The sequence below is a fragment of the Colobus angolensis genome, unplaced genomic scaffold (genome assembly GCF_000951035.1).
Source record: "Colobus angolensis palliatus isolate OR3802 unplaced genomic scaffold, Cang.pa_1.0 Scaffold25, whole genome shotgun sequence".
Classification (NCBI taxonomy): Eukaryota; Metazoa; Chordata; class Mammalia; order Primates; family Cercopithecidae; genus Colobus; species Colobus angolensis.
Genome location: NW_012115710.1, coordinates 2,032,147 through 2,043,429, shown reverse-complemented (window position 1 = coordinate 2,043,429; position 11,283 = coordinate 2,032,147). Strand labels below are relative to the sequence as shown.

At 40.2% G+C, this 11,283-nt stretch overlaps 1 protein-coding gene across 1 annotated transcript in view; it reads right to left on the bottom strand.

Moving 5' to 3' along the window:
• The window catches only part of LOC105514836, an 87,553-nt gene that overhangs the window by 68,704 nt on the left and 7,566 nt on the right, over positions 1-11,283 (bottom strand). Inside the window, exon 4 of the mRNA XM_011946493.1 lies at positions 2,946-5,448. Coding sequence (XP_011801883.1) covers positions 2,946-5,448 — 2,503 coding nt within the window. The remainder of the gene's footprint in view (positions 1-2,945; positions 5,449-11,283) is intronic.

Genomic DNA, 11,283 nt, shown 5'->3' with positions numbered 1-11,283 from the left:
AGATAGAGTTTCGCTCTTGTCGCCCAGGCTGGAGTGCAATGGCTTGATCTCAGCTCACCGCAACCTCCACCTCCCAGGTTCAAGCAATTCTCCTGACTCAGCCGCCCAAGTAGCTGGGATTACAGGCACACACCACCATGCCTAGCTAATTTTGCCTTTTTAGTAGAGATGGGGTTTCTCCATGTTGGTCAGGCTTGTCTCGAACTCCCAACCTCAGGTGATCCGCCTGCCTCGGCCTCCCAAGTGCTGGGATTACAGGCATGAGTCACCGTGCCCAATCAGATGACCCCCTTTTACAAGAGCCACTTGTCTCTAAGGATGAACAGCGACCATCCCTATCATCCCCTTACCAAGTGCTCCTGAGGCTAAAACCCAGGAGCAAACACCGGGGACCCTACTAAGTCCCCCTAACACTCGGAGGGGAACACCATATTCCACTCTCCCTCCAGCCTTGCTATACCTTAGGTAAGTAGCAGGAGACGAACGACCAGTCAGTCCTATTGCAGGTCCCCTTCTCTATAGCTGATATACAGCAATTAAGGAAAAGCTAGGAAGCTACTCTAAGAATCCTAGGAAATTTGCAGATGGGCTCCAAAAGTTGACCTTATCACTGTTGCACTCCAGCCTGAGGGACGGGGCGGTTACATACAAAGATGATTTGAGAATCTTGTGTGCAAAACCTTAAAACCAGCTGCAAAACATGTGAAGCAACAAGTGACAGACGTGAAAAGAATGTACCAATCTAGGTGGAGCACAGATTTTTAGGGTCGTGAAAGTACTCCGTATGTTTGCCATATCCCAAAGTAACTGTTTGTCAAAGGACACTGAACACAAGCTCAGTGACTTACGTTGTAAATTTACATTCTTCTCCACCATACTCCATGCTGCTTAACTCACCACAGTAGTGACCTTAATCTTCCAGAAAACATGGATATGAAGGAACCACACCTAATGAAGCAGCCCGCTCATCTGATTTATTCCCAGAGGCCACAATGAAGGATGTATAGGAAAGGCAAGACTTCATACTTTAGGATGAAGGTCACAAATAGTTAACTAGCCTTTTTAAGAAATGTCAAAGTGAATACAATTATCTTAGATACTGAATTAGCCATGTGCACACATGCTCTTGCTCCTTTGATGTACATATTACCTGGGGTTTTGACAAATTTTGTCTTGTAGTTATTTGACAGTAGGTATCATTCCAGGTTAATCCTGGATGGAGAAGCAGACTTAGTTATCCACAGTATGGTTTACCTAATGTGGAATTTGTTGAGAAATGGTTTAAAATTTTACCATGTTAATTACATTTGCAAGGTTTCTATCCAGCATGAATAATTTGGTGAAGCCTGAAGACACACTACTGATTAGAGGTCCTTCCATGTTAGGCACGATCATTTGGCTTTTCTCCTGTATAAATTCTCTCAAACTCCAAAAACATGAACATTTGATTTTTTATTTTTTTGAGACAGAGTCTTGCTCTTGTCACCCAGGCTGGGGTACGTTGGTGCAATCTTGGCTCACAGCAACCTCCACCTCCCGGGTTCAAGTGATTCTCCTGCCTCAGCCTCCCAAGTAGCTTGGATTACAGGCGCCAACCACCATGTCCAGCTAATTTTTGTATTTTTAATAGAGATGGGATTTCACCATGCTGGCCAGGCTGGTCTTGAACTCCTGACATCAGGTGATCCACCTACCTTGGCCTCCCAAAGTGCTAGGATTACAGGTGTGAGCCACCACACCCGGCCCATTTGATTTTTTTTAAAAAAGGCTTACCACATTCGTTACATTTTGTAAGGCTGTTCTCCAGTACGAATACTCTGATGTTTCCGTTTTGATGTTCGGGTAAAAAGCCTTAGCACACACGTTACATTTGTGTGGTTCCTGTCCAAGATGTATATTCTGATGTCTAGTGAGTTCAGATACCTCGGGAAAGCCTCCAGCACATACATTTATATGATTTATTTCCAACATAAACTCTCATGTCAAGTAGTGACTGAACTCTGCTACAAAGTTTTTGTCACACTCATTTCATTTGTAAAGCATATCTGCACTTTGAGTTATTTATAGATCCACAAGTTTTGACCTTTAAGTAGTATTCTTGCCACACATATTACACTTCTGTGATTTCTCTCCAGGATGTATATTCTTATGCCTAGTGAACACTTGCTTAAAACTTAGCTGTATTATTCACTTCATGTGTAAATGTATTAGGCCATAATTGCATTGCTAGAAAGAAATACCTGAGGCTAATGTATAAAGAGGTTTAATTGGCTCACAATTTTGCAGGCTTTACAGGAAACGTGGTGCTGCCATCTGCTCACCCTCTGGGGAAGCCTCGGGAAGGTTAAAATGATGGTGGAAAGTGAAGGGGGAGTGGGCATGTCACATAGCCAGAAGAGGAACAAACGAGGGGGGTGCTATTCACGTTCATGCATGCGCATGTGTGTGTGTGTGAGACAGAGTCTCACTCTGTCGCCCAGGCTGGAGTGCAGTGGCACGATCTCAGGTCACTGCAGCCTCTGCCTCCAGGGTTCAAGCAGTTCTCCTGACTCATCTTCTCGAGTAGCTGGTACTACAAAGTACCTGCCACAAAGCCCAGCTAATGTTTTGTATTTTTGGCAGAGACAGGGTTTCACCATGTTGGCCAGGCTGCTCTTGAATGCCTGACCTCAAGTGATCCGTCCACAGTCTCCCAAAGTGCTGGGATTACAAGCATGAGCTAGGCGCCTGGCCCTGCCATTCACTTTTAAACAGCCAGACCTCATGAGAACTCACTATCACAAGGACAGCAACAAGGGGATGGTACTAAACCTTTCTTGAGAAATCCACCCCCATCATCCAGTTGCCTCCCACTAGGCCCCACCTCCAATGCTGGAGATTACAATTCCACATGAGACTTCAAAGGGAAGGGACAAATAGACAAATTATATCAGTTAAGTATAAATTATTTGGAGATCCCAGAAGTTAGGACAACGTCTAAAGGCCTTTCCACATTGAGTTTAGTTGTAAGGTTCTCTCCAGTATGTTTTATCTGATGTTTAGTAAGGCCTGAGCGACTAATGTAAGATTTGCCACACTCATTACATTTATAAGGTTTTTCACCAGAATGAATTCGTTGGTGTTTAGTGAGGCAAGACCGCCGCCCAAATGCCTTGCCACATTCAATACATTTGTATGGCTTCTCTCCGGTATGGTTTCTCTGATGGTAAATCAAGTTTGACCTTTCGATAAAAGCTTTACCACATTCATTACATTTATAAGGTTTCTCTCCAGTATGCATCATCTGATGATTAAGCAGAATTGAACGTACTCTAAAGGCTTTGCCACACTCATTACATTTGTAAGGTTTCTCTCCAGTATGAATACTCCAATGACGTGCGAGGCCTGAGCGATAACGGAAGACCTTGCCACATTCATTACATTTGTAAGGTTTCTCTCCAGTATGAATTCTCCGATGCCTTGCAAGGGTTGTAGTGGAATTAAAGACTTTCCCACATTCAATACATTTGTATGGCATCTCTCCAGTATGTCTTCTCTGATGGTACACCAGACTTGTTTTATGACTAAAAGTCCTACCACATTCACTACATTTGTGTGGTTTCTCCCCCGTAGGATTTCTATGATATTTTGCAAGTTTTGAACTTTGGATAAAAGCCTCGCCAAACTCATTACAGTGGTAAGGGTTCCCTCCGGTATGAATTACCAGATGTTTAGTGAGGCTTGAACGCTGAGTATAGGCTTTGCCACAATCATTACATTTGTAAGGTTTCTCTCCAGTATGAATTTTCCGATGACGTGCTAGACATGAGTAGTAACTGAAGACCTTACCACATTCGTTACACTGGAAAGGTTTCTCTCCGGTATGACTTCGCCTATGTATTGAAAGATTTCCACTGTCAATGAAGACCTTGCCACACACATTACATTTGTAAGGTTTCTCTCCGGTATGCATTCTCTGATGACGTGCTAGGCATGAATAGTAAGTGAAGACCATGCCACATTTATTACAATGGAGCGGCTTCTCTCCAGTATGACATCTCATATGAACTGAAAGGTATCCACCGTAATTAAAGACCTTGCCACACACATTACATTTGTAGGGTTTCTCTCCGGTATGAATTCTCTGATGTATAGTGAGTAATGAGCCCCAATTAAAGGCTTTGCCACATTCATTACATTTGTAAGGTTTCTCTCCAGTATGAACTCTCCGATGCACTGCAAGATGTGAATGTTGACTGAAGACCTTGCCACATTCATTACATTTGTAAGGTTTCTCTCCAGTATGAATTCTCCGATGCCCTGCAAGACGTGAACGTTGAAAGAAGACCTTGCCACATTCATTACATTTGTAAGGTGTCTCTCCAGTATGAATTATCTGGTGCCTTACAAGTTGTGAATTTTGATAAAAGACCTTGCCACATACATCACATGTATATGGTTTCTTTCCTGCATGGATTATCTGATGTGCAGTAAGGCTTGAGTTCCGTTTAAAGGTTTTGCCACACTCATTACATTTGTAGGGTTTGTCTCCAGTATGAACTGTCTGATGAGTTGCAAGAGAGGAACTTTGACTAAAGCACTTCCCACATCGATTACATTTGTAAGGTTTCTCTCCAGTATGAATTCTCTGATGAACTGCAAGGTGAGAACTTTTACTAAAGGACTTGCCACATTCATTACATATGTAGGGCTTGTCTCCGGTGTGACTTCTCCGGTGATTTACAAGATCTGAATTTTGTCTGAAGATCTTGCCACATATATCACATTGATATGGTTTCCCTCTTGTATGGACTTTCTGATGTACTGTTAGTAGTGAGCCCCGATTAAAGGCTTTGCCAGACTCATTGCATCTGTAAAGTTTCTCTGTTGTATGTATCATCTGATGATTAATAAGACTTGGAGATACTCTAAAGGCTTTGCCACACTCATTACCTATGTAAGGTTTTTCCCCAATGTATGTTTTCTTGTCTTGTGTAGGTAACGAAAGTTGCAAAAAATCATTCCCATATTTCCTAGAAATGTTGGTTTGGACACTAGGAAAAATTCTTTGAAGTGGTGAAGCTAAAAAACCATTATTAACTGTCTTCTCAATTTGATTACATTCATAAATTTTCCCTGCAGTTTGAAATTTCTGCAATTCAGCCAGACCAGACTGAAAGCTTAATATAAGCTGATTTTCAATTTGCTTGTTTTCTACATCCCCTTGACTATGTCGAACTCTTGTACCAGTAAGATTGTTTTTATGGGTCATCGGCACTTCTTTACAATTTATTTCACCATCTTTCCATTGAAAGTCAAGGTCCTGTAGATTTCTGTGGATTTCCCTGAAGTAAACATTTTCAATGTCATAGCTTTCATGTCCTTCCAACATCACTGTTTGGAATTTTTCTCCTGTGTTACTGTTCTGTATTGGTGGTAATTCCTTGATCACACCTTTAGGAGAGATACCTGCAAAATATAATGAACATGGGGTTTTTAAATAACTATTATTGGTAAATATCATTTTATACTGAAAACACACTACACTAAACATAATATACTAGCAAGTTGTGAAACTTTTCTACCATGATCTTCTATTTGTAGAAATGCAAAATGAATAGAATTCTGTAGTAAAGAGTGATCACATGTAATTCAAATCAATTTTAGGAAAGCCTAGTTTCAAACATCCTTTGACCAAAAGACTCATGTTGTGCAAACATATCTGAGCACCAAAACAAGTATTTTGCAACCACTGACCCCAAATGACACACCAACCAGCAGTAAACATATGGCTCCCTCATAATAGAAGAGAAAAAAAGTTACATATATTTATTTCATACAAATAAATGCTAAAACCACAGCAAGATATACTGTAATGGTAAATATTAACTAATTAATAATCATAATATAAATTAATAAATAAAACATTCTAATAGCCTGTGATAAAACCAGCAGGTAAATAATGAACAACCACAAAATACAAATTTATAGTATGAAATTCTAAACAATTCTCCATTAATAATAAGCAAGAACTTATAGTCTAGAGACAGCATATAATAACTAGAAAATATGTTGAGATCACTGGCTTTTAAAGATAAAAGAAAGGTAAATATGTCTATGGCCATACCACCGTGAATGCATCTGATCTATCTGATCTCAGAAGCTAAGCAGTGTCAGAACCCGTTAGTACTTGGATGAGAGAAAGGTAAATATATAACATAATAAAGAATGAAAACTGGGGACAGGTCAGCCAGGTTCAGTGGCTCACGCCTGTAATTCCAGCATTTTAGGAGGCCAAGGCGGGTGGATCACGAGGTCAGGAGTTCGAGACTAGCTTGGCCAACATGGTGACATCCTGTCTGTACTAAAAGTAAAAATCAGCTGGGCGTGGTGGCACATGCCTATAATCCCAGCTACTCGGGAGCCTGAGGTAGGAGAATCGTTGGAACCTAGGAGGTGGAGGTTGCAGTGAGCCGAGATTTTGCCACTGTACTCCAGTCTGGGCAACAGAGCAAGGCTAAAAAAAAAAAAAAAAAAGGAACAAGTATGGTGACTCAGACCTATAATTCCAGCATTTTGAGAGGCCAAGGCAGGCAGATCACTTGAGGCCAAGAGTTTGAGACTAGCCAGGCCAACATGGTGAAACCTCATCTCTACTAAAAATATGAAAAATTAGCCAAGTGTGACAGTGCATGCCTGTAATCCCAACTACTCAGGAGGCTGAAGCACGAAAGTCACATAAACCCAGAAGGGGGAGGATGCAGTCAGTCAAGATTGTGACAATGCACTTCAGCCTGGGTGACAGAGAGAGACTGCCTCAAAAAAAGAAAAAAACTTGGGAAAGGAAATCAGAAATCCCAGTTACGATTTCGTGCCTACAACTATGTAACAAACAATAGAGTAACTCCCTATGTATTCACTGTCTTTTTTTGCTTTTGGTTGAGATGGAGTCTCACTCTCTCACTCAGGCTGGAGTGCAGTGGCATGATCTCACCTCACTGCAACCTCCAACTCACAGGCTCAAGTGATCCTCCCACCTCAGCTTCCTGAGAGCTGGGACCACAGAGGCACACCATCATGCCCGGTTAATTTTTTTGTAGTTTTGGTAGAGATGAGGTTTTGCCATGTTGCCCAGGCTGGTCTGGAACTTCTGAGCTCAAACAATCTGCCCACCTCTGCCTCCCAAAGTGCTGGGATTACAGGCATGAGCCACCATACCCAGTCCTGTTCATTGTCTTTAATTATCCAGTTCATTGGCCATAAAACATGTATGATACAGAGATTGCACTTGGAAAATGTATGAACTAAGATAAAAGACAACACTGTTTGGAACAAACTGCAAAATGAAAACTTAGAGATACAATGTAGACTGCTCTAATATAAAGACTTATGTCTGCCAAAATTTCTATGCTAAGGTCCCATCCTCAATGTGATATAGTATTTGGAAGTGTGGTCTTTGGGCGGCAATTACGTCAGGATGGTGCATAGAACTTCAGGAATGCAATTAGAAGAAATGTGAAAAAGCTTCTGTTTTTTGCATGGCAATCTTTCTGCCACATGAGAACACAAAAAGAGTCAGCCATGGCACACCAGACAAAAGCCCACACCAAGAACCAAAGTGGCTGCGTCTGACATGTTGAACTTCGTACCACTGAGATCTGTGAAAAGTCAATTTCTGCTGTTTAAACCACCCTATCTATGGTATCTGATGTAGCTAGCCATGCTGACTAAGGTAAAGCCAATATGCTATCTCATTATAAACATGAAACAATGTTGATACATGTTACTAAACAAATTTGTGAGTCTTTACTATAAGACATGCAATATTCTAAGCTAGTTAACAGCATTAACTTGTTTAAAAAGTCTTTAGGTAAGTTATCATTATTTAACAAACAAGCACACTAAATATGCCCACAGGATTTATCTATCTATACCCAATTTACAAAGAAAGTAAGATATGAGAACCTGGGTTTGCAACATCAAACATGTTTTTAAAAACAACTTCCCAAACAAGCAGTGCAGATAACAGGTCAACCCAAATATCAAGAGTGTAGAAATAATTCAAGAGCCATTTTGTGTAGAGCACCTGATTCTGTCACTGTTTGGGGTGCCACTATGTAACCCGCATGGACCTACGGGAACTGAACAAAGGGGGCGAATGCGGGAATAAAAGACGAGACAAAATATATTTGGAAGAAGGGGTCAGGGGGCACCTTGCCTCTAGTGGACAAGGGCCCTGAGCTTTACACAGCCCTCTGTATTTACTAAGCAAGAGAGATAGTGAGAAGGAGGGTGGAAGAAGGAGTCAGCTGCTCAGCCCAAAGTAGGTTTGCAAGACTGCATTCCTCAAACAACAGGCTCTAGATATCGCAGTAGATGACCTTGGCGTCAGGGAGTGATTGCCTCCAGCAAAACTTCTGTCAGCAGGAGCAGTCATGAGTCTGCCCACATCCTGCATTCATGATAAACAATTTGCTGTTTGATCATATAGCCTCCAATGGACTGCTGAGTTGGTCACATCCCACGAACCTTCTGCTCCCTGCAATGCTGTGTTGCCAAAAGCATTATTCAGCCATCCGTCACGAATAACGAATGGTTTCTGAGTCATCATCCCCTGCACATATTGATTTAGGCAGTGTTATCAGACAGTGGTCAAGTGAATGAGTAGGGGTGACCCCTTACAGAATGAGAGTAGCATGGGAGGTGAGGGAGTTCTGCAATAATGGAAGTATAAAATTAATATGCTAGGCAGTAACTGGGTAGTCCATCTGGACCAAAGTAATATGTTAGCAAAGGCCTAGGAGGAGAAAGGGCAAGCGGGAAGAGCAAGGATTAATAAGCATGGGGCAGCAAGGTTTGTGTGCTTGCAGAGCTGTGGGAGTGTAATTACACAAAAAACAGCTAAAATCCTGACTTTGGAAGAAAAGAGAAACTAATGTAGAAGTAGCATTGTACAATACTTAAACGTGAGAAATACACTATGGGTGATGGACAACAAGGGAAGACAATTAAAAAGGAGGTGGTATGATGATATGGGAAGAAAACAGATTATGTCTCTATAATATTTGCTATGAAATTTATCAAATTGAATGTCCCATGAGTTCCATTTCCAGGTATATGCTCAACAACCCTACCTATCAGGAGATATGTGAAAGACTGTTCTTACAATTCAGTCCTTAAGAAAAAAACCTGAAAACTGCCATGAAGAGGAGATGGATGAATTCATTTCGTACACACACATAAAGACACCATAAAACTTTATTGATAGTACAAGAATGTTAAGGAGACATGGGGTGCAGAATGAGGACCCTAGCACAACAGGCGAAGATTTGAGAAAACAAAGAAAGCAGGAGACTCTTGTCAAGGTTTAAATATATGTTAATGGAGACACAGTACATACGATGAAAGTAACTGGGATATCAAAACACAACATGGAAGCAGATCTGTAAAAAAGTCATTTTTGTATGTAACCGAAGTTAAGCTGTTATTAGTTTAAAATAGGATGTTATAAATCAAAAGTGTTTTCTGTAATTGCAACAGTAACCACAAAGAATGTATAGAAGACACACACAATGGAAGTAAAACCATTTCAGGAAAAAAAAAATCAACTATATGAAAATGAAGGCAGTAAGAGAAACAGAACAAAAAAAATCTAAAAGAGATATAGAAAACACTTAACAAAACGGCAATGTAAGTCCTTTTCTATCAGTAATTACATTAAATGTAAGTGGTTTATACTCCACAGTCAGAAGACAGAGACTGGCTGAATGAATTTCTAAAACTGGCTTCACCTACACACTATCCAGAAAATACTCATTTTAATTCAAAGGACATATGTAAGCTGAATTGAAGGGATGAAAAAAGATATCCCCTATAAACGGTAACAGAAAGACATCAGTGGTGGCTAAACTGATGTCAGTTGAAATAGACTTTATGTCAAAACTGGAGACAAAGAAGGGCATTATATAATGATTGAAAGGTTAATTAACTAGGAAGATATAATAATATGTGCCTAGTATAGCAATCCTCAATATGTGAAGCAAAATTAATACAACTAAAGGGAGAAGTAGTTTCACAGTAATAATAAGATACCTCAATGGCCTATTTTTACTTCTAAATAGGACAATCAGACAGAAGAAAAATAAGGAACTAGAGAACCTATACTACACATCAAATTGAACCTAACCTATATATGCATAACACAACATCCAAAAATAGCGCAATACAAATTTTTCAGAACTGCACATGAAACATTTTTCAAAAGAAATATTGGAAAAGAAAAAATTTTTAAAACTTTTTAAAGACTAAAATCATAAAGCATAACTTATCCCATCATAATAAAATAAAACTAGAGATCAAGAAAGAAAATTAGATTATCAACAAATATGTGGAAACAACATACTCTTAGGCCAGTGTGGTGGCTCACACCTGTAATCCCAGCAATTTGGGTGGCTGAGGCAGGTGGATCACCTGAGGTCAGGAGTTCAAGATCAGCCTGGCCAACATAGTGAAACCCAGGCGTGGTGGCAGATGCCTGTAATCCCAGCTACTCGGGAGGGTGAGGCAGGAGAATCGCTTGAACCCAGGAAGTGGAGGTTACAGTGAGCTGAGATTGTACCACTACACTCCAGCCTGGACAACAAGAGCGTAACTCCATCTCAAAAAACAAAAACAAAAACAAATAAAACCATACACTTAAACAGCCAATATGTCAAATCAGAAATCACAAGGGAAATTTTAAAAAATCTCAAAACAAAGGAAAATGAAAATAGAACATACCAATACTTGTGAATGCAGAAAAGAGTGCTAAGATAGAAAATCTATAGATATAAATGCTAACATTAAAATAGAAAGATATCCAATGAAACAGAATAGGAAACCCAGAAATACAGCCACACACCTACAACCACCTGATCTTTTATAGTCAACAAAAACAATTGGGAAAAGACATTCTGTTCAACAAGGATGCTAGAAAAACTGGCTAGCCATAAACAGAAGAATGAAACTGGACTCGTATCTCTCATCATATACAAAAATTAATTCAAGATGAATAAAGACTTACATGTAAGACTTCAAGCTACAAAAATTCTAGAAGAAAATACAGGAAAAACTTTTCTGGACAAAATACAAGTTTTTTTTGTTTTTAGAGACAGAGTCTTGCTCTGTCACCCAGGCTGAAGTACAGCGGCGTGATCTCAGCTCAATGCAGCGCCTGTCTCCTGGGTTCAAGAAATTCTCTTGTCTCAGCCTCCCAACTAGCTGAGATTACATGCATGCACCACCACACCTGGCTAATTTTTTTGT